Genomic DNA, 24,924 nt, shown 5'->3' with positions numbered 1-24,924 from the left:
CGTTTCAACATTTTCACTATTTTAACGCACTAGCCGATTGCAAATTTACAAAAGTATAGGCCGGAATTTCAATTTGAAATCGTCTCATTTACACTTGATCGCGTTACTCGAATCTTTTCCAACGACTCGTTTCTTTTTTTCTCTCGTTCGTTCGAGATGTCCAAAGCTGCTCAACTTTTTCCTGGCAGACATTCGACGCTCTATTTTATTGGGATATTGACGGGTGAATGTCACTTACCCCATCGATAGCCGATTCCATGTTTTTCAAGACCATTGCTCCAGTTGTCTGACTCTTAATTCTTATTGCTTTCCATTGCATTTTTTCGCATGATGCGATCGATCGATTTGAATTCCGATTAAGACTCGTTTGAAGTTCGTTTATCGATTAGTTATGTGTCCACGTTAGAACATTTTCTTTTATTCTATGCAACATCATTGTTGCGATAAATGATAATCTCTATAGATTGAAAATTATTAGAGCTTCGATTTGATACGATACAACGATCCAGGTTTAAAATGTTATGAATACGTCGCGTCGTTGCGATATCTTGGAATAATAATAATAATAATAATAATAATAATAATAATAATAATAATAACAACAACAACAACAACAACAACAACGATAACAGAGAATGAAAATGTTGCGACGCGTTCGCAAGCCCCCAGGGATTCATTTTCGTTGCCGGAAAGCTGTTTCAAAAAGACGACTTTTTAACGATAGATTAATCTATTTAGCGGCTTCTCCGTTGAGAATTTATCCATCACTCGTATACGTTCGTTGATTCAGCCTCGTCTACACTGACAGACACTGTCTGCATATATCGTCCGCCGACAGTCGACGAAAGACGTATCGAGACTGTCTGCAGACAATGCGATTTGTTCACTAGAAATGTACCGGATAGCCGGATATACCTCGGTGTCGATGAGTTAAGGATATGCGAAGAAAAGTACTTAAACGTTTGTAAATCCTGGCTTTTAAACGATAAATAAATACATGCGTCCACAAAAAAGAAAAGCAAAAGCAAAATGAAGTCGACTTTTGTTCGATTTCCGAACGATTCTTTGCGATGGATCTTTACGATAAGAAAAATTCTGTGAATTTGTAGCAATTTCGAGAAGCAGCCGGGTATTTTCAAACTTTCTACTTTCGCCTCTCCTTGCCTCGATAACGAATGACATCGCACAAATCGCATAATGGATGTAAGTAGAATGGAAAAATTGGTAACACGAATGTTAGAATTGGTTGGCTTAAAGAAATTGATTAACACGATTGGGAAACTCGATAGACGGATATAAATGAAAAAATGTAATGTTATTATCACAAACGTAAAATTTTTAGTACGACGTTAAATTTATGGACCTTTTATTTATTTAACTGTAAGATGCTATACGTCCTGTTCATTCTAATCTAAGATTTCAAAGGAGATAAGAATTCTTGAATAACGAGCATATAATCCTTAGGAATATAGACTAACATGCAGTACTTACGTATGCGTTAAAGATTGATAATTCTAGTATTAAAGTTAAAGCTAAGACTTTTCTTCTTACGATTGGATCGCAGTAATAGATCGCGATGAACTAGTAACGGGGATGCAACTCACCCTTCTCTGTGCACATTGGTACGCAGTCTCGAACTGTCGAGCCCTCGCTGACATATTTCTGAAAGAAATAAGACAAATTACTCGATTAATTACTTTTGTACGGTTTAAGATTTTTTTTTAGAAAATAAATAATAGAGAAGTGGATAGCGATTGACGGTATAAAAATTGTTTATTGCACTGTACTAGATGATCGTATTGTAAAAGTTTTAAAAGTGTAAAGGATTAAAATAATTTATCTAGCCGTATTTCGATTTACAAAATCGATAAAAACGAACCGAGCCTTTTGCATAGCGCCTTATGTGTATGCGTATGTGTATGTAACCATATATTGGAAAAATGATCAAGAGACATCTAAACGACTGATCGACACGACAGATGTGTGTTAGAGCGATCATAAACCATGGTATGAAATTTCTATCTTGCTTTCACGTGGAAAGTGTTGATAAAGAATATGTTGATTATTCGGTATCGTGGTTGGGAAAATTGTTAAGTTGAGAACAATTTTTCCCAATATATGTACATATGTATCTTCTGTCGTTTCTTCATTTGGAGAGCGGAGATTCAAATTTATCGCGTAGATTTTGGTCTATGAAGAACGAAGATCGATATTTGGCGGTTAAATATGGTTTAACGTCGCGACAGGACGTGCCGAAGAATCAATCGAGTTTAGCGACTCGCAATAATACAGAAAAAATACCCACTTTATTTTCTGATTAAGTGGCCGATTCTCGTTGACTCCGTTTCAGCGATCTTATTCCGCTCGAGTCGAGCTGTAATTTCCTTGGTTCTCTTTTTTCATGTGAAATTATAGTACGGTGCGCGGATTACCCTTACTATTTCCAAACTTTACTACACAGATCGTCTTTTACGTTATTCCAGAATCGAGAAACGATTAATCGTTATTTAAGTGCTCGGTTGATTTATTCACTGTTTCTTCTTATTACTGTCTACGATTAAAAAAAAAAGAAAAGAAAAAAATATTCAGACCAACGTTACATATCCGAAACTATATAAATGTCGATATCCAGATAGATGTACAGAAGCAGACATTCAGAAATTCCGATATACGAAAAAGCGATTTACCGGGGAAAGATGTTTGACGAATTCGCGCGAAGACGGCACGCCGGTATAAGAGGGGCAGAGGAGAGAAAGGAAGAGTTTAATTTTTACGGGAAGAGGATAGAATCTTTCAACTCGGTAGTGTTCGTATGATTAAAATTTCGTCGTTCGTGTCTGCGCGGATAAAAATTTCGCTCGATATATTAATGACGTACAAGTTAATGAAACTGGTACGTGTACATGAAACTTGTCACTAACTTAAGATAAAATCGTTACAGTTACCGACGTTGTACGATTAAAAATAATAATTGATCATGTATTAGTAACTATAACTTAATAACTTACGATTAGTAGCAATCTTAACTTTCGCCCTACATTTTCTACACTTCTCACAGTTAAAATAAAATTTATCAATATACGTATGTGTTACTAAAAACCGCGATGGAAAATCCCGAAATTTCATACTTGCGTCATATTTTTACAACGACTGTCGTCGACATGAATAATGTATAGGTAAATACAGTGCGAGAAGCAAGAATATTACGGAATTAATCGTAAGTAACCCCGGTAGACAATCAGAGGCCAGTCTGGCTCCAATATAAATTCAAATTTCGCCGAATTCATTGTGCTCCTTTCCACGGAGGCGACCGATTACGAGTTAATCCTCTTCCAATCTCTGTACTGGAAAATTCGATTTCGTTTTAAAAAACACACACACACGATACTAGCCCTACTTTTAAATTCAATCGATTAAGTTTTTCATCGAAAATAACGAAAAAGACATTGCAGGAGATGAATTCTAGATACTCTAAATAATTTAAACTTTGACACGTATGTATATACACGGGAATATTTTAGTATATTTGCTCTTTTTTTATTCAAATTGTCCTAAAAACGGACGAGTCTAAAAATTAAAATAAACAGTATTCATATTTGTCATATTTATCGTTTCAACCTTGAAATTTTTCCGCTATAATTTTATTTGATTTTCACGTTTGATTTTCCGTCTAACATGAATTTCTTAATGACGATAGACTTTGAAATTTTCTATCCAAAATTACGACTAAAATGACGGATACAAGCTCTTTCTTTCTGTTCCTTTTGTTTCTTTTGCACGCGCCTAAGTACGTACTTATCGTGGATCGAGGCATAATTCAGGAGTACGAGCTACAAACAACCACGAATATCGACTGTCGTTTGCGTCGATAGATAACATAACACAACACTGGCAAATGCACGTAAACGTATTATCGAGTATGACTGGTTATAGTTGCGACATTTTCCGCGTGGCATTTGACGCTCCAAATTATTATAGATTCTCTCTTACCGGACTTCTTATGAAATACATGGATAGAAACGCATGTATTAAGCGCGAAATATACCTGCTTCTTCTTCTTCTTCTTTGAAGAATTTACCAAAAATTTCGCTGGAAAATCGATTCACAAATATTAATTGTAATGTAAAAATTGTGAAAAGTAGGGGAAATTTGTCCCAATTAGAGTTGCTTTAGCGGAATGGAAACACACTGTGCATAGAATTTAGTATAACAGCAGCGTCTTGAACTCGCCTTTTATCCGTATCATCGAGACACACTGTTAGCTAGCATGGCGGTGTTCGCTTCCGTAGAATGGAAATTGGATGCGGAACGAGATTTATAAAAATCGTTATTCGGATTAATTTAAGGTTAATCTTCGGGTAGATGGTTGCATTATTGCAAATGCAAATAAGAATAAACAAGGGAAACAGAGACTAAAATTGTATGAAATAGATACGTGTAAAAAAAGATATTTTTTCAGTGTCGTTATATAATAAATAATCTTCGATTACCAAATCGAATCGATAAACCAAATTTTCCCAGCAAATTAAACCCAGCAATAATTGTTTCGCAAGAAAAATTCTACAAGTCTTCCCCTAAATTTTGAATATAATATTTTGAAATTTGCAATTGTATCGTTACCTTCGCATCGTTCTATCGAATTTCATTTCTAACCGATGATGCGTCACCCGTTGAATACCTTTTACCGTTCAAGGAACGACCAGGATATCGCGAATCACGGCGATCGAACGACGTATAACAGGATGTCGCTGATTGACAGTAGTTTACGATGGCTCGATATTCGTCCACGCCAGTAGTTAATGACTGACAGTGGCAGATAGCGGTAACAGGCTGTCGATAGTCCTAACACCGCGACCTGATACCGCTCGAAGATATCCGATCGTTCGTGGGAGATGGACAAATTTCATCGACGTAAAATTATCGACCGCTGGAAATTTGTATAAAAATGTAATTTGTAGAAAAAACGCACGGTTTTGACTCATAAAAGTATTTCAACGGTTACGATAAACAAATTGTACGTATACATATATCGTATAAAAGTGTATATTAAAGTTCGTATGCTTGCACGGATACTAAAGTAGTAGCGAGAGAGGCATCTATTGTAATTTTATTGGTAAAATTTGAAATCGATTTGAAAATGTACACGTCGCGTACCTAGGTTAGAAAAATACTTTTGCGAATGGCTCGTAAGATCAGAGCGAAATTTTATTTCCATAGGAGATAAGATTAGGTTATTAAATAGTCGAAAATTATAGTTGTATTTCTGAAATAAAAGAAGTGAAAAAGTAGTAGTAAAATTCACGAGACGGTCGGTAATTGCATTGCTGAAAATAAAACCACCCTTGATATCGAAAATTCTCAACCCCTGGGAATTAAAAATTAAACGAACAAACGTAGCTGGAATAATCCCTTACCCGGTGAAATTCTAAAAAGCGATATAAAAACTAAAGGACAGCCCCAAGATATTTTACTCCTCTTTTAACTTGTCACGGCAAAATTTTCTAGTTAGAAAAAGAATTACGTATCTCGGAAGATGGGTTTTAGATGTGTCCCAGCAAAGTTTAACCGAACTCGAAGTTTCGAAGCGTCGTTCATCGACAACAAGGCTGGTTCTCCGCCTCTTAACCGGAGACTGTACTTCGACATACACGCTGATCCAATTGCATCGCGGAACTGCGAGCATCTCTGTTTGCTGGTTAAAGCGTGCTGGCTGGAGAGGAAATCCTGGTGTCGCGTCGCTACGCATACGAACAATGTCTATCGAAATCAGCAGTTGGGGATGGGGGACAAGGGTGAGGAAACGTAAATACGTTGCGTTAGTCTTGAATCGAACAACCGTGCTACTGACAACGTTCGTAGAGAAGCTGTCTGCTTTTTTTCTAATTTTCAGGTCGATTTAACCCTTTAACTACAGCGCAATATACAATAAATATACTGTACACATATGTAAAGCTATAATTCGTATGATTTAGTGAAAAGAAATATGAAAAGAATATGCGCGCGCGCGTGTGAATGTACTTTGGAACACTATATAAATTAAGAACTGCTACTAAATTTTCATTCGTATAATAATTACAGATTAAATTAAGTTGGAGGCACAGGCGCGCGCGGACACGCACTGGTGCTTAGCATTTACGGCAGTAATTATAAACGCGTAGCACGCGTTTGTTTCGTCGTTAAAAGCTTTGAACGAAGTCGATGTGTAGTCGACGTTCTATCGTATCGTATCGTATCGTATCGTATCGTATCGTATCGTATCGTATCGTATCGTGTCGTTGGTGTCTAACGCAGAGCATTGGAAATACGCAAGTGGCTCCCAGAGTCCACGTGCTTGATTGTCTGTGGCTAATCCATCGATCTTCGTTTCGAGAGACAAGTTGTCGAAAGATGGATGAAAAGGGCTTTCAGGGGACGGAATCGATTAGCCAAAGTTTCTTGAATAAAAATTAACAAGTTATGAGAAAGATAACCTTTGGGGATTCTAATGTGAAAATTAATGTGATGCTTTCTTTTGACAACAGCGACTCTAGTTGTTCGTTTTTATTGAAAATTAATTTTAAGTTACTTCTTAATTTTATTTTAGGACTCTGCTATGGATCGTAGATTATTTTAGAAGACAACAAGTTTCTGACAATCGAATTTAAACGAATGATATTCGCCTGTAAAGAAATTTTACGAACGAAAGGCTTGATGGAAGAATGGCAAACGATATAGGTTGGGTAGAGATATACTTTCGTCTGATGTAAGTAATACGAAAGAATCGTACGATACTGGTTGAAGTTGGGTAGTACAGAATCGGAAAATGAAGGGAAACATCGTTTCGCCTTTCAGCGAGCCATTCGTCTACCGGTGGGAACGATCGACACGGATACGTTTGAAACACAAGCAACGGAGACATTTGGGGGCAACAGAAAGCAGATTCTTTTGTGGTGGAATCGATGCAGTCGTTGGAGTGCCGAATATGGTCAAAGTAGCCGTCGTCCGACATTTCCCAACGGCTACAAGCTTTTTCTACTTAACAAACAACGAAACACGATATCTCAGGGCTTTTTCCAAGACCTTGAGGAAATTTGAGAAGAACAAAGTATCGCTGCTCTGACACCTCTACCGTGTGTCTTTTAACACGAGCATCAATTTTTTTTGGAGAAAAGGTTCCATCCAGATCGGAGCCGGACCCTGTCCGTGGCCCTCTTTTGTTAGAAAACTTGTCAAAAAGCTCTTCCGACCTTCAAACGGATCGCGTCGAGGTGACGCGATCTAAATGTTTTATGCATTAAAACGTGAGAAGTGGAACGTGGAAAAACTGGAAAAGCTGCGCATCACGTAGCTTTCATACGCTATCGCCTCTCTTTTTTCTTGCTTGCTTTTTCTCTTTTTCTTCCCCAACGCCGTCGCAAACAGACTGCCATACCAGCAAATAAAGTTTTCTGCTTGTTTGCTCCACTCTTTTCAATTTATCGTATTCAGTGTAGAAATCATATTCTATCTGCTTGTACTGTTTGATTCATTGGATTTCTTACATTTTACATCTTCGGATAAATGCTTGGAACAACTTGGTCACTGAGAGGTGCTCTCACTCTGTCAGGTGACGAATCGTTTTAAACATCTCCTTTTAAGAGCCAACAGCTGTAGCAATATCTTTTGTCAATTCGTTAATATCGAGTTTGATCGTTTCCTATATCGGCCAGAGTCCGATTGAGAATTTTGAGATTGAATAGACAGAGATTGCGGTGTCACCGCAAAGCAGCTGTATCGCTCAAGAAAGCGATCGACGGTCACGTTGATTAAACGCGGTCACCGTTTATTTATTTTCAAGCTGTGGAAATCTGGAAAATTTACTTTTATCCGCTTTATTTGCCATTGAATTGTTAATCTTTTATGGATGTTTAACGTGTCAGTGTTCCATCTGGTTGTATTTTATCGTAGGACCATCTGTCCTGGTTTTCCTTGTTCCATCGGGAACGAATCAGACAGAAGTCGGCAGAAGTGCGACGGCTCTTTCGATCGTTACCGTCGGGAACCGTTGCTATCGATTCTTGGTTACACGATACATCGTGATCCTCTTCACGTTGTTCGACCGGATAAAAGTCGGTCAGTATCTGCGACGCGCGAATACAGGCTGCGGTTTACTCGTATGTACGATCACTGTCACCGACAATCACATCACATTGAATCAACATCGAAATTTATATTTCGCTACCTCTCATTCAGATCGATACTTTCCAAACGGTAGTATCACAATTTGCGTGTATCGCGTGTATCGCGTGTATCGCGTGTATCGCGTGTATCGCGTGTATCGATGATTTATACGTAGCTCCGAAATTTACAGATTCTTAGATTTTACGATTTCGCAGAATTCTGATTCGGATAAATCGTGTAGATGAAATATTTGTTAATATTAACGAATTCTTATTTGGAATATTTCTTAACTGCATCATTTCGAAATATTTTAATACGCGAGATTACTCAAACCGGAGAACTATCTCTAATTGGAACCTTTTGACCGAAAAATGTCAAATAAAGAGAGTTTGAAAATGGGACGGCTCGCAACCAAAACAGCGAGAAGCTATCTAAATCGAGCGTAGCTGGTTTGAAACGTTCGCAACTTGTTACCGTTTTCGTTTTTAAAGAGCCATCTATTCGTCCTCTCCACCGTAGAACGTATCACTCAAAGTAGCAACAGAATTCCCAAACAACGGAAATCCCGCTTTCCAAATCGAATCTAACTCGCCGCCAATTCTATCGCGCAACTAAACGATCTGACGGTCCTATGGCAGATCGGCTAAATCTATTCACACGGCGGACAGTCATCCCGTTGCTGTCGCAAAATGTTAATTAATACCAGGCAAACGCACCGGTGGCAGTAATTCGAAGGCCACGTCAGAATATCCAACGGTATGATATGATAATGCAGTTACGGGGACGCCGATCTAGCCGGAAGGCAGTGCGCGACTGGGAATTGATAGAGTCGAACGAGATGGCCCGTTAATTCATCGGGATTGTACCTCCTTCAAGGACGATCCTGGCAAGGATTGCGATTGCGAGACACGTGCCCGAACACGATAAACAGATTACGCGATTCGATTAAGTGTCTCGAGGTCGTTTAGTTGAGAGATGGAGTCGACAGCAATTTCCAATTACAGTTTTTTGGTTCAATTTATCGTAAAGTTAGAACAAGCGTACACCGAGTCAGGATTTCTGGGCTGGGAAGCTAAAATAAAGAACATAACCGTCTACTTGTTTGTTAATCGACAAAAGTATGAAATATTGATAGAAATGAAGAAATTTATTATACAAGAAGAAAGTAGTGAAATTTCTCTGTCTGTATCAAACATTTTCCATTATCTCGAAATAATTCCACAAGATCCGCTTCTTAAGAAACAAGTTGAAATGTTTTTCAGCCTCGCAACGACAAAAAGAGAACGTCTCTGCACTTTTTGTACAGCGTTCCTACTTGTACAGCGTCTGGAGACACTTTGTTCCTCGACAAATACACGAAACAGAGCCACGACTTGGAAACAACCACGATTATCCGCAATTAACGATCGCGATTTGAGACTCGGTACGCTGTTCTACTTCCCGCTTCGGTCTTCGCTTTCCCAGTTCATTGAAAGTCTCTTGAAACTATAATTTCCCTTTCTTTTTCTTCTTTTCTGTAAACCTCAAACTTTTAGTTGTAATATTTAATTTATAAATCGATACACAGAATTGTCCACTTGACTCGGAACCCGAGCTAGCCGGAACATACGAGAATGACAAATGTAGACAAATCAGTAAGCTTGCCATTGCGGTCAAATGTCGTTCGCTGTTTAAGAGCTGCTGCTAAAATTTGTCGCTCGCAATTTGCTCGCTGCTCGCTAAACGGCAACATCCAACAAAATATATATATATTGAAAGTTGATCTTAAATTTCGGTTTTTAGCGTAGGCCACGAAAACTCGTGTTCTTCGTTGATTGACATCATTCAAATTGATCAAATCCTCCAAGTTTTTCCCATTACCAAAAAAAAAAAAAAAAAAAAAAAAAAAGAAAAAGAAAAAGAAAAACAGGAAAAGAAGAAAAAAAGTTCCTTTCCCCTCCTCTTATTATTATATTATTATATTAGGCGATGTATAACAAATTTAATTAAATGCTGTTTGGAATAGAAGATGAGACAAATGTTTACTTACAATGCACCATTCGGCCGTGGGTAAACACTCCTTTAGATGCATGTGAGCGGTATAATTGATGCACGGCGTGATGCTACCGACTCCCTCGTTGTACTGTCCGCATTTATAACATTTGAGACTGTGTGTCAGCCCTGAAACAATGCGAATTCTTTGGTGAAATAAATTTCAAACGATCCTTTGTTCAATGGTAAAATGGTAACATTGATAAAACGAATGCCGATGCTGTGAAACCTCTGGTTAAAATTATTTATACAAGAAAATTCACTATTATCCTATCGTTAGCGAATACGATATTCTTACTACGACAATATTACGAAATAAATATAGGGAAATAGTTCTCTTCATTTCCCTATATTTGTCATAGTTAAAAAATGTTGAAGGGTCTGTTAATGAGAAATTTGAAAGAAACGTAATACGTAGTAACAGCAGAATCGGCTAAAAATAGTTCTATTTTCAAAGTTGTTGAACCGAACCTTGAAACGAAACTTCCAACATGATTTTAACACACAAGTTGTGATAAGAATGCTAGTACGAACAATAAAAGTAATAATATAATAAGAGTGGCTTTGAAAAATGTGGGGGAAAGTAGTATAACAAACGACGACTAAACTTGGAAAAGACGTTAAAAGAACAGAAAGTACACTAAAGAAAAATATTATCGAACAGATACTAAATACGTACGTACCTATAATTGCCATAATTTGACATTTTTCTCATTTGACAAAGAATCTACGAATTTCTGCGCAATTGGTACGGGTCAATTAGAATCTTTTAATTAGTACAAGCGCGACGGAGGATCAAAGCAGCTCCGTGCGATAGAACTAAATCACGAACTCGGTAAATCGAGTGTATCGCATCTTTCCACGTCGCGTCGCGTCGCGTCGTCCAGGGTAACCCGTTCTACGGAAGATTGCTTGCGAAAGTAGAAATTACAGACCCGTTTCCGCTTTGAAGTCGAAGGGGCCGCGAAACTTTTCAACCTGCCTCTATGACGAGCTTTGAACTTTGGAACGCCAAGAGGCAGCGACACTCTCGATAGAATTCTCCACGCTGCACCGGGCAAGCTGACAAAATCGGAGAAGATACTGGCAAACGCGTTCGAAATTCTTTCAATTTGATAAAAATTCCATCGCAAATTCGAAATATTCGTACATTTGAACACTCGGAGAACCTAAACGAGTCGATAGTTTAATCTATGAAAACAAAGATAGAGGTGTAAAATAACGTGAAAATAACAGAGTGGAAATATTTTCCATTCCCGTGCAACGAACTTGGGACAACTTAAAACTTCAAAGTAGCCATTCTGAAACGAAAAAGTTTCGAGTAAGAATGGAAAGAACCGTTCGCCGACGTTCCGAGGCGTCGACGCGCGTTCAACGTGTAAGAAGTTGTTTGGAGCTGCGGAAACGCGTTCTTATCCCGTCCAGAGGAACACGATACACAACCACGAAACAATACAGGCCGTGCAAGTGGGTTTCCAAAGTTTCTATCGTCCCACGGCCCACCCCGTCGATGTTCGAAGATTCGCGAAACTTCCGCTAACGTATCCGGCGAGGATAGTTTCTAGATTCTGATCTAAAACAGGCCCAACTATCTACAGTTGCTATCAAGAGTTTTCGTCTAAGCTGTTGTTCTATTATATAACATTTTCATCGAAGACAACGGAAGAAATGTGACAAATAGCGCATCTCATTTCTTACGAAGCATTTAATTCTAAGATCGAATATTATCAAAATTCTCTTTATTTATTTTATTATGTTTTATTTGCTCCTTTGTGACCTAATTAGATGTCTGTTTTTAAGCGTCATAACGTTTGTTACAAGATCAACTGCAACGTTGAATTTCTACAAACTTTAGTTCGTTTAAACGATCTATTATCTTAAATAATTTCTTAAATAACTTCTGCCTTGAAGCATAATTTTTTACAACCTCGATCTTACATTTCAGCTCGCTTTCCCTAAATTTCCATACCTATACACCGCAAATATACAAAAAATATTTGATTGGAAATTGGAAAACACTGGCGAACGATAACGTTCGGTGACGGAACAAATATCCTCTGCTGTGCCAATTTTTCTATATATGTCACTCTGAGAACGCTGGAAATCATCCTCTTTCTTTATTCCCCCTGCTGTCACAACAGATATTTACACTGATAAATTTGCAGTTCTTTCGTAACTCGTAAATATATCATAATAACAACAAAATGACAATTGTTAATTTAAACGCGCGTTCTCGCATGTCGAACGATAAGATCCGATGGCAGCGATGGGAATCGCAGCGATACAGATGACATTTATGGCTATCATAAATCAGTTATTACAAACTGATTGAAACGCGCATAAGGTTCGCATTTATAGTATTGCTAACTAGTCACTTGGATCGGTTGTATCTGTACGTAGCCGTTTCTACGGAATAGGTATACACGTAGGGCAACTAAATTCGATGGATCCACAAATCTTCCACGAAACGAAAAGTATCGCGCTTTCTAAATAATCAAGTAAACTTGGCAGGTAGGTTTTCAAGATTTCTATCCCTCTGGTTTCGAGCGCGATATACGCGATAAATCGTAAAATGAACATTCGAATCGACTGGGTCAACTTTGTCAATGTTATTTTAAATGATACTTGGAAAAATTCGCGTCGCAAGGCTCGCGTAATGGCGTTTGCTCGGAGAAAACAAATAATCTGGGTAAAAAATAGGCAAATAAGGATGGGTAAAGGTGGATGCTATCACGAATGCAAGAATTTACGGCGACGGGAAATGAACGCGAACGTCGCTTCGTCCAAGTGATCGTTAAAAATACGCGTGAAAACAAAGCGTGGCGTGGAAGGGAGAAAAAAAGGAGGAAAAGAAAAAGAGCATGGGAGGAGGTAAATCAAGTGGCCACGAGAGGACGACAAGATATACTGGTCTGTCCGCTAGAAATTTACAAGCAATATTTTTCAGACTGGCGAGAGGGCGGAGGGAACTTTTGCTGTGACTTGTATCGCGAACCAAACTCGTTCCGCTTTTTCCTACGACTCCTACAACAAGCCTCTGCCGATTCTACGAAATACAATAATATTACACGCTACTCGCTAAATGGCGTATCTATCGATTATTATAGTGAGTTTGAAGGTTTCGTGTTACGTTAGAGTAGCAAGATGATAGAGTAGCATTTTCTCGTTTCTTGGAAATAAGTTTTCGTTGATTTAGAAAGTTGGAATTGATTTAGAGAATCGCGAACAAATCGAATTAAAACAGATCGTTTACCAATTATTATTACAATTATTTTAAATGTTTCGCGTTACCATGAATTTGAAATTGCCTATTCCTATTGTTGCAAATAAATTGTTCTCGAAAGTTTCGAATTATTTTCCAGAACAATGGACGATCGATGAACGTTCTGATAATCTAGACAGTTGGTTTAAGGTGTTCAATGCGACACGGAAAATGGAAGGAGGTCCTCGGTGGCGGAAATCGATATTCCTGTAACGTGTATTATTAGGCATGCATAGCGTTTATTCACGCGTCATGCGTAAGATAGTTTGATAATTATATTACGATGATATTTTGTTATAGCGAAAATGAGATTTAACGATCTTCTCCTTTTCACAATAAGTTTTTCATGCAAATGGATACGTGATTTTAAAGAATTTTGCATAAATCCAATAATAGCTTGATATTTGCCATGTACAATTTTTATATTACCGCGAAAAAGTAATTCATCTACGACGCTGTTTCGATAGATAATTCTCTTCGAACGTTTACACTTGCTTTAGAAAATTGTCAATGTCTTTTTGAATTTTCACACCATGATAAAAGAGTATCGAGGATAATTCCTTTTTAAACGAAGATGAAGCGTTGTTATATTTTAAATAGGAAGATGCCTTTAGTTAACTTTTATAGAACTGTTTGAGTATCTAGATGAAATTTCACCGACCTAAATCTTTGTTTACGCTAAACGGCAAACAGATTCAACGTCATAAATCCTGGGTCTCGAAATGGTGGAAACGAAACTAGTTTCCAACCGATACATCTGATAGAAGCAAGATCAAGAGCAAAGTTTCGTCCGTTGGATACTGTTCCATTGTTTATTGCCTGATTCGAACAAAGAACTAACTGGATTAAAAAAAAAAAAAAGAAGAAGAAAAGGGAAGAAAGAGGAAAAGAAGAGAGGAAAGTGAGAAAGAAAGCAGGAAAGAGCACGGCCTAAAATTTTGCTAATTTTAACATTACATAATTTTAATTCGGAAACAATTTTACAAGAAATAAGATAGAAAGGGATAGAAAAAGAATAACAAAAAGGAAATGATATATGATTTTAGTGATTATGGTAGATGTAGATGTAGATGTGGCAGTATTGAATTTGAAAGTATCGAAAAAAGTATCGAAATTGAAAGTAGATTACAGCAGTATTGAAATTTAAACGTAATAAATTTAAATTGGAGAAACGAGATACAAATAAAGTGAGATCGCTGGCAAATAATAAAATAGTTTGCGTTGTTTCAGATAAAATAACGTAGGTAACATGTTGATAATTCGTTAAGATTGTAAAATATAAATAAAAAGCTGTAATATATCGTAGGAATACGGTTGTGGAAAACTATGCAATATCTTTGCTGGAAAAGTTCGTTGGTGGCAGGAACGATTTGCGAGTAATTTAAGGTTGCCAAGTTAGACGACAAGGGGCATATGTACGTTTCCGAGGTACTCGAGGGAAAGTAAACGTGACGGCAAAATCCGTCGTAAGGAGGAAACGAGACCCGAGTGAGTTCTCTTGCGTCACGCGAAATCGTCACGTGTTCTCCTCGAGTCTCTCCCTTTCCAACGGGTTTTTCTTCGATTTTTCTCCTTTTCTTGAGCACGAAATAGCCTCCGTTTGATTAACGATAGAACAAAGTGTATAGAACATAACTTATAGTAGAAAAACGTTACTTACAGTAGCTCGCGAAGCTATTCGACGCCTATTTCTAGGCACCTTTTATCCATCTGTATGTATATAATTTATATGTATATTATGTTAAGGAGGTCGTAGGGGCGCAAAGTGGCCGTTGAGAGATGGCAACTCCCGGACGAAGGCTAGTCAAGTGGCACTTGTTCAGCCACAGATCCAGATTAGTCACGGCACTGCCATGCCGCGGGCAGACTACCGTTCTACTTGTCCCTGCTTCCGCCTGCTCGTGGGCCATCGTACGCTTCTTCACCTCCAAGCCACATTCTGTTTCAAGGATCCTCGTGTACCGAGTACTCTAGTGCTTAGCCAGCTAATTACCTATCTGGGCTATCTGAACTATCTGGCTTTGGTTTACTACGTGTTCCCGGTGTGCAGAGTGCGGCACCAGGTACCAGTCGTCGTGTATCCCGTTGAAATATCTTTCGTCGAACGAAAGTCATCGAACCAAGTGCAGAACGAACGGAAGGCAACTACTCTTGACACCGTTTAATCGTACGTGAGAAAAGCTTGACTTTGCCTGGGCATTTCGTCGTCCGATTGTCAACGATGTCCGACTATGGACCTTCTATTCCCCTGTGGCAATTTCGGCAATCTTCAAGGTCTTTGGATACGTTGTTCGAACGAAAGAAGCGATCGAATGGAACGGTACGGTAGATTATTCGTAGCAAGCGATTTGGTTAAATTATTTTCTATTCGAGTTACGGTGATGATTTTATGTAAGGATCGTTGGAAAAATCGGCGAAGAAATAAGAAGAGAGGAGAAGAAAATTGTTTCGATCGGAAATAATCGGCGGAACGCTTGGTACGCGGTATAATAATGCAATATGGTAAGTTTTCCTGACAACAAGACATCGTCGAAAGGAATGAAACGTTTGTGTTGGATGTCGGTCGTTGTGCCGTTTTTATGTCACGGATAATAATTCTTACCAAAACTACGAAGCACGAGTACGGGGTATTTGAAATTAAACTGTCCGCACTCTCTTAATTGCAGAAATAAACAATTTCTGAATTTAGCTGCAAACGTGTTGATAGATGTTGGCGAAAAACGAGCGCTACTTCATGAACTCGTAGAACAATTATAAGAGATTTCAAAAATAAATATTAATCCAATTGCGTCGATATAATGATAATAAACGATACACAATGTTATTATGAAATTTTAGAAACTGGCCATTTCGTAATTTAGCTATAAACGTGCAAATATCTTTGCGATTGTTGTTGGCCTCAATTTTTGAGAGAACCAACACGAATTCCACGTAAACAGTGGTAGAACAGGATGCCTGCCGCGATGGTGCATTGCACGCGCGCGCGATCACATGCTGATGCTCGTGGGGTCACATAGCAGTGCTGCATAGTGGTCATTGCGGTGGCGCGATGCTATGCGATGCTGCATGCACGACAGAGAACGGCGGACGACGACAGACAACGGCAGACAACGGCAGACAACGACGGACAACGACAGAGAACGACAGACTACGACGGAATCTAAGAATGGAATCCTTAATTGCTATTCTGGATTCCGCGAACGAGGAGACTTGGTACATTGCGGTCGATGAAATTTGCGGATTTGCGGATTTGCGGATCGTCGACGTCGACTCTTCGTCGCGTAAAGATGAGGCAAACGGAACGGAACGAAACGAAAGTAGCGAGATAGAAGGAGTGCAAGGATAAAGGTAAGATAGCAGTGGTGAGTAGAGTGAGAACGGGGACACGATTAAATCGACGATTTAAAATAGGGTTATTCGTCGGAGAAAGATGTGCAAAATAAGACATGGTGCAAACAAAGATTCCATTTAGCATTTGTTAAAGCAATTCTCTTCGTTTCACGAAAATTTCCATGAGAATTAGCACGTTCTCTACGGAGAGCTGGATGTTAATAATCTCGTTGGTTCAGCACGAGGCAAACATTGAAATTCATCGAGTCGAAATAATCGAGCTTCTCTACCTTTGGCTAAGCTTAACAAAATAACAATTCGTTTCGATGGGATAAGCGATCACGGTGTGTTCCGGCACAAGTAATTTGAATAAACGAGAACCGAGCGCGTTGTCCCGGCTTTTTCCGCCCGTCTCTGATTCCCTAACTGATTCTTCGGTTCTCTTAGATAAACCTCCGAGTTCTGTATAAAAGCGATAAAATACTTTCGCATTGGAGCGTTCCACCGAAGTATGCGTTTCAGAAAATCGCGCTGTACTTGGAAAAATACTTTGGCATAACATTTTCACCACAAACTCGAAATTAAATACAACGATTATTAAAGTCTCTTAAATATTATAATTTTACTTATAATCGATCGAAATTTTTCTGTGGTTCTTGGAATTGGTTTGCGCGTCTACACGTACCTTTGCTTCTAAATGACGGAAAATTTCTGTGAAATTGCAATTACTATATCCTACGCCACCTATTAATTTACTTATTTGCCTACCAGTTTATTTATAGTTCTAGTTGTACTAGTTTATGTAGTTCAAGGTTCAAATTGTTTGTTTACATCGTTGATTTGCTTGTTGTTGACATCCTACCTTGTTTATTCACATTGTTCCTTTACTTTGCATCACTTGTTTACTTACGCTGTTTATATCCTGATTACATTTTATAAAATATCCACTGGTATGTTTATCGCACCAGTCTGCTTTCTTTGCTTTCTTCATTCGCAAACAACCGCCACTGTTTTCGAAAGAAGCCACAATTTTCCGATAAAACTAACGAACCAATTCCCCCTATCATTTCCCTACTAACCACCAACGCAACGGCCTCAAAAAGGACGCAAACCTTTCAACAATTAAATAAATAAGTAAATTAACAGATGAACAAGTAAATAAATAAATAAATAAATAAAGAAAGAAAGAAAGAAAGAAAGAACAATAACCACCCCACGATGATTAACGAAAAGATGACACCAGAAAATTCGTCCATGATTCATCTGCAAATGTTCCTAGTAATCGTATCGACGTGAAAAAATTATGTATAAACGTCCGCAAGCAAAATTAAAGGAAAGGAAAAAGCAATAGACTCTATTACAAGGATTAACAAGAGAAAAAAGAAAAATAGGAATGGAATAAATAAAAAGTACCACGGCAACTTTTCCCTTTCTGCCGTCCATCGACTGACCGATACATTTTCATTCTTTGACGTTGCCTCGGAGCGGTTGTAAACAGGGCTGGCCATCCCCTCGCGTTGATTCATATTTCGAAATTGTATTGTCCACTCACTGGCGAGGGTTGGAAGCGGAGCAATGCGACGAAAGGCTGGTACAGTGTCCGAGAGAGTAGGAACGGGGGAAGAGATATTTTCCGCAAAACGGAGGTTGCTGGCTGGAGTGTAGAGGGTGCATTTACTATTCACCTATCTGGGTCAGTTTGCCCAACCCAGACGAGGGCTTCGCTGCGAAATCCTCGTCGTTCGGCACGGCCAAAGCCTCCACCCCTCGGTTTCGAGTCGCCGCCCCCGCGGTGACCCAACGACGTTTTTGTCCGCTAGCAAGAGTTGGTAGCCTTCGTGCTAATACAAGCTTCCGCCGAAATTTTCATCGGCCTAATCGTGTATGGATTACGTGGATGGTAAAGGGGCTGGCGACCAAAGGTGGGATCTTTGCGATGCCGAAGTCTTTTGTTCGACACGAAGGTTTGAGAGAGATTTGAGAGTAGAGTTTCAGAGTATGGGGAATCCTATGGTAGACTAAGAATGGTAGATAAGTAACTTTTTTTCCGGTTGAAAAATTTTGTTTCGTAGCAGACAAGTTTGTAGATCGACTATTTGGTTCGGAGAGATTTCAAACTTTTGGATACTATTTATTATTATTATTTCTTTTTTATTTATTTATTTATTTATTTTTTTAATTAGGAATCTCGTAACAGCATCCATCAGTTTATCGTAGAGTTTAGTTTACAAGGATGCGTTTCATCTTCTTTGTTATTTTAGTTGCGACGGTAATGATAGATAGCCTGTAGATCTATGAATTTCCGATAAGTACTTCGCTTTAGCATTTTTACAAAGAAAATCTGCCATGTGAAAAAAGAAGCGGTTGATTTTGATTCCTTCCGATAAGGATGGTACGAGGATGAAAAGTAGAATTCTCTGTGTAAATGCCGAGGGTAAAAGATCCTCTTTAAGATTGAAAGTCCTTGAAACTTCTTAAAATAAACCTTCTTAACTTTCATCTTTTTCATCGTTTGGAATTTTAGCATATAAATTTTAGTCAATACGACGATGTTATTGGTTTGAAATTGTGCAATATCGAGCGAATACATATGTAGAAAGATGATTAAACTGCAAAATAATACAAGAGAGTTGAGAGAATTTGTGCGTTGGAAAATTTCAAATTGTCAAATGTATACTGTTGGAATGCGCGTGCTAAAAATAATTACGAAGCTATGGCTGAATATTGAACGAACGTTTCATTCAGCTTTGAAATTATTCAGCGAATATCGAATCGACACGTAACGTTTCCAAATTATGAAAATGAAAGATTAAAGAGAACACTATTTCGCGAGATACTAAATGATTTCATTCTCCTGTATATATACATAATAATAGTAAGCAAAGAAGAAGACGATAATCCATTTGCAATGTATCGCTTTCGCGTACAATCTTCACAAATAATTATCCACTGTTATAAAAAGTATTTGATATTTACTATATATATATATATGCTCAAACTTTCAAAAACTATCCCTTTCGCAAACGGTCGAATTATCGAATAATTCCACCGAAGGGAAAACAAACTCTGTCGCGATCTTACAGTCGAGGAATTGCAGAAAAATAGGAATAATGAAATTCTTGACATTTGTTGTCGGAGACGAGGGGCTGAAATTCTTATTTGCGACCTTCGTGTGCTTCTCGGTTCTCGAAACGCATTGCTGACGTTTCAACAGCCGCGACCAAAGGAATAACTGGTAACGCGAACGAAGGGAATTAAGAAAGATACGTAAATATAATCGAGACACGCGCGTGGAATTGTTCGTTAGAAATCGTCGGTCGGTGCCAGGGCTAAGAAAGTTAATTAATTAAGGAGAAGTGGAAGCTGAAAGAGTTATCTGAAACATTGTTGGACGACCTTTCGTCCAGGTTACGGAAATCCTCGTCGGTTAAAGCGTAGCTTTTTCTACTAGCGAGATTTATTCGAGGGGGAAGGAAGGACTTGAGAAAAATCTCCGTGGTACGAAAAGGTAGAGGCTATAAAAATTGTTATGCCCGTTCGTTTAATCTTTGCCGTTCAATTCTTCGTAAAATTGACGATTGGAAGTAACAGACACAAAAATTATTATCATTAATAAGAATCGTTAAAGATTATAGAGATGGAGAGACTTGTAGAGCTGATAATTTTCAACCATGAAGTCGTTGCGAGTTTCTAATCGCCGTAGATAGATAATATACTTTAATTTTTACAGATCGATTCTTCACGGGAGAAAGAAAGCTTGTTTAGATACAATAAGGTACAGATTTCTCAAGACATTACAAAAATTGTTATCTGTTGGTAAAAGGATCTTTAAAACGCTATTTTCTATTCTGTACGAGTTGAATAATAATAAATTGCATGCTTCGAGTTATCGTATAGCAGACAACTTATTCGAATTTTTATAAACGATCTTTTATGAAGGATTGAAAAGTAGTTCGATCAGTGTAATAAATTTGACGACAAGGTTGAAAATATCGTTATAATTTGTCCAATTAACCGAAAGGATTCTTCAAAATGTTAATTAGAATCTAGAAACTGAACATTAGCGTCCATCATGCGGAAGAAGAAAATTTCAACGATTTCTCTTTCGTTGATTATTTTGTGAAAATATATTTCCTTATCAGGTTAGATCTTCACATAAGTCGTACAATAATTAGGTACTATTATATCTTCTATCTCGATTTAACGACAATAGATAATAATTTAAAATAAATAGGGATTTCGTATTAACTATTTTAAGACGTAGATTCGTAGGAAATTGTTCGTTCGACACATTTACCAAAATAGTTTCCAACGTGAATTAGAAAGTTGCAGATGAAAATTCGATGAAAATTCTTTTTCGCCTACGCAGGTACGTACCCTAAAACAAGTTACTCGGTCAGTCGAAATAAACATCCACCAATCCGCCACCGTTGCAATCGCACGAAACGAAGAATACGAAACGATTGAAATCCGTTTGTCCATTCATTGGATAACCTATGAAACGATCACGAAAGAGAATCACTGTGTCAAAAAGCAGGGTTGGTTCGGCAAGGGACAGAAAGAAAGAGTGGAAAAAACGTAAAGTTGAACGTTTGATCGGCAGCCAAACGAGGAATTCAGCGGAGTCTTCTGTTACAAGGTCTGTGCTCTGCGCATGGAAAAGAGTACAAGAGGGGTTGGCCACCGTGAACGGTTCGAACGTTTCCATTTCCACGAAGAAAAGAAAGGACGAAGGACGAAGAAGGAAAAAAAATGGAAAGCCCCGATGGATAAGGTAGAAAGGTTGGGACAAGGGATGAAAAGAGGGTGATGGAGAATGAGGCCGAACGAGGAATGAGCCGCAGGAGGAAGTCGGAAGAGAAAAGAGCAGAGAGACGGACAGATTAGCTCTTTACCACGGTACGATTTAATCTCTGCTCGCCGCAGGCCTCTGCGACCCCTTGCCGCGCGTCACCATCTTCTTCTCCACCTTCGTTGGCTGCTGCCGCCGCTGCCGCTGCCGAATCGACGTGCAAGAGCTTCGCTTTAAAGTTTGACTCTCGTTAAGTTGCGCACGAAAGCCCGTCAGACCGACGCGATTAGTCTTTCGCAAGCTATATCGTTGGTCGATGACATACGATCAATGCCGTCAAGGAGATCTCAATTTTTCCTGTCCTACTGTTCTTCCCATTTTTCAAGCCACTTTGAGAGAGCCGGTCGTTCCAGAGTATATCGGTAATGAAAGTAAGAAATATGTTTGCAAAGAGCCGCGCGTGTTTTAAGATGAAAAGGTTGCCTTTTGATCGATCGTTACCGTATCAATTTTTTTGCAAATTTTGACAAGTCCGAGAAATTTGCGTTTGTCAAGTCTGGAGTTGGGAAAATTCTTTCGTCATGTGGCGACGTATGTTTAAAGATAGGGGGATTGGTCTTTCGATTTATTTATCTTTAGGTGAAAAGTTTTGAGGGATTATCGAGTATGAATTATTCGTCGAGTGTAGAAAATTTCCGTTTCACGTGATACATTTGCAACCAAGGGGATTCTTCCGACTTTTTCTTTTACGAAGTTTTTCACTTCATTGTAAAATTCATTGTAAGAAACGCAAGAAATTTACGTCTGATAGTTTTGGATTTTCCATTTCCGATTCCCTTTTTGATTTCTAACGTTATTAACCATCTTTAACATGGGGTAAATCTTTGATTTCTACAAACCATATATCATCGTGACCTATGTCTGAGAAGTTCTTTGGCAAATAAAGGTTTGCTTTCCAATTAATTAGCTTGTCGATACTCTAATTTTTTCTCTTTAATTTCACCTTAAAATTTCTAGTAATTATTTAAAAATCGGAACCTTTGGCCTCTCTTTCACAACTTCTTCCCAATTATCCTCGCAAATCATACGTCTCGTCTCCTAATTTTCCTATTCTATTCTTTTCCCAGCTACCATAAGAAACTAAGATTAGGATCGAAATTTGGACGTTGTTCGACAGCAAGCTCACTTAGTTATTGGTTACGGTTGCAGGCATAATCCAGATAGCGAGGAGCTTCGACGTAACGAGTAATCAAAAGTTAATCAGAGATGGTGGCAGCTAATGATAAATGAGCGGCGTTCATACGGATTCCTTTTCAGCTTGATCAAATGATCGATTTAGACACTGTGATAAATGATAAATGAGTCCTGGGTTCCTGGGTTCCTTGTGAAACTCAAGCTCCAACGATGATAATTGCGTTTCAAGAAATGACCAACGTTTACTTATGACCAGTGACAGGCTGATGTTAAAACATTAACAGAACTTGAAAATTACTCTCTTGTAAAAAATAAAAAATTAATTCTTTCCTTATAATTCTTCTTGTTTCTTAGGTTGTGCTCTTCTTAACCGGAGAATTTTTTATTGATAAAAACTGAGTTACAGTTAAAGCGTTTGATACGTTACGAACAGTTACCGTTTAAGATGTGTCTGTATCTTTAGGATGAGAACGATTGTAGATTTCGTGCGATACCACTGAGCGAAAGAATAATTGCAAAGGTGATGGAAGACTGATAACGAAGGCTAGATAATGGAAATAAAAAGCAAATTTCATAGAATACGCGATGAAAGAGAGATTAACGAACAAGTTCGTAACATAATTGGTTGGTAAATAATTTTGTTAATTTTGAATCGATATATTATAAAGTAACGAAAGTAGATCGAATTCAATTGAATTCAAGCCAAAGTAAATTTCTTAGCAGTTAAATGCAAGATCAATATTCGAGAAGGAAGCGAGAATAGTTAAGGGTAAGAATCAGTTAACAATAGAAAAAATGTCAAAAGGTTTTGCCATAAGACTAAACACGATATACGATATACTCGTAAAAGTGACATATCCATCACCATTGATGTCGCGTCGCCCAATAAAAGCCGCGAAACATTCCTGGGCGATGAAACTGCACCGATCGAAGCTGAAGCTTGACACGACAAATGGCCATCAATTTAAAGAAAAAAAAAAAAAAAAAAAGAAAAAAACGCAATCAATAACCTACGTTCAGAATGAAGATTTACACGAGTCGTACGAGCGGCGAGCAATATTGCTAACAGCGAAATTAATTGGACAGGCGAGAGAAGATTATTTATCACCGGTGCACGTTCCTCGAGCTGAAACTATCATTCTCCAGTTTCTTACGAAACAGCGAAATCTCAAGAAAAGCCGGTCGTGTCTCGAGCAAGGGAAACGTTACCGAGAATACGGCCGTGACTGATGGATCGAGACGAACAACGCGCAGGTGGCGATCCTTGAAATATCCTTTATAATTAGTCTACTTGCGAGTCATCGTTCACGAAGCCTTTAATGGAAGGCAAGTCCTTCTTGGACCTTATTGGCCTTTCCGAAACCATTCGATTTCCATTCCTCCAAGAGTCGAATACAATATTGATCTTGTTACTTAATCGGATAAACATAATCTTTATTCTGAATTATCATTATATATATATATATATATATATATATATATATATATATATAGGGGCGACTACTCTTTCGACCAGAAAATTCACCTTCTCGAGGTGGTTTCGGAAATCTATCGAAATAATTCATTATTTCGTGGAACAACGTAAAAAAAAAAAAGAAAAAAAAGGAAGGACAACATGGAATAACAACGAAAAATAAAAGATTGAAAAGATGGAGGGCTATCTTCATAACGTATCGAATCGGTCATCGCGATAAGAACATAATCGCTCATTTGCAAGTTACTTCCCCAAGCACAGTGGCGTTCATTTCCCTCTGATACGGCGTTTTAGCATCGTTAACTACGGATATACACGCGACGGCCACAGTCGACAGTCGGTGACAGGCATTCAGTATTGTTTTCTAGCCTGTGACAATGAAAACACATGAGGCGCCTACCTCTCTCTCTCTCTCTCTCGCTCACTTACACACACACACACACACACACAGAGCTCTCGCTCTCACTCCGCTGATCTATTCTCCCTGCTAAGTAACTTCTACCGTGACAGCTAGATACAGGGCCACTTGTTCACCACGAAACAATGGGGCCAAGAATGTCAATGGCTTCTTCCATTGTCACGCGTGCGGGGCAATATTGTCGCGAGATGTCTAGGTTGTTTAAACGTCTCTCGAGAATCTCGGTTCTTCTATGGACAATCCTCCCACCGATGCTTTCTATGCTTTCTTTAGATACTTTCTTC

The 24,924-nt window shown here is 38.5% G+C and overlaps 2 protein-coding genes across 2 annotated transcripts in view; one reads left to right on the top strand and one right to left on the bottom strand.

The window, feature by feature from the left end:
* LOC132911820 (MICOS complex subunit Mic60) overlaps positions 1–15,223 on the top strand; it is a 53,475-nt gene extending 38,252 nt beyond the window's left edge. The window contains exon 15 of the mRNA XM_060968790.1: positions 15,179–15,223. Coding sequence (XP_060824773.1) covers positions 15,179–15,208 — 30 coding nt within the window. The 3' untranslated portion in view covers positions 15,209–15,223. The remainder of the gene's footprint in view (positions 1–15,178) is intronic.
* LOC132911833 (U-scoloptoxin(05)-Sm1a) overlaps positions 1–24,924 on the bottom strand; it is a 58,393-nt gene that overhangs the window by 8,031 nt on the left and 25,438 nt on the right. Inside the window, exons 2-3 of the mRNA XM_060968814.1 lie at positions 10,169–10,299; positions 1,605–1,662 (exon numbers count right to left, since the gene is read on the bottom strand). Coding sequence (XP_060824797.1) covers positions 1,605–1,662; positions 10,169–10,299 — 189 coding nt within the window. The remainder of the gene's footprint in view (positions 1–1,604; positions 1,663–10,168; positions 10,300–24,924) is intronic.

The sequence above is a fragment of the Bombus pascuorum genome, chromosome 11, assembly GCF_905332965.1.
Source record: "Bombus pascuorum chromosome 11, iyBomPasc1.1, whole genome shotgun sequence".
NCBI lineage: Eukaryota > Metazoa > Arthropoda > Insecta > Hymenoptera > Apidae > Bombus > Bombus pascuorum.
Note: the sequence above shows the minus strand (reverse complement) of the source record. Positions and strands in the feature narration are given on the sequence as shown.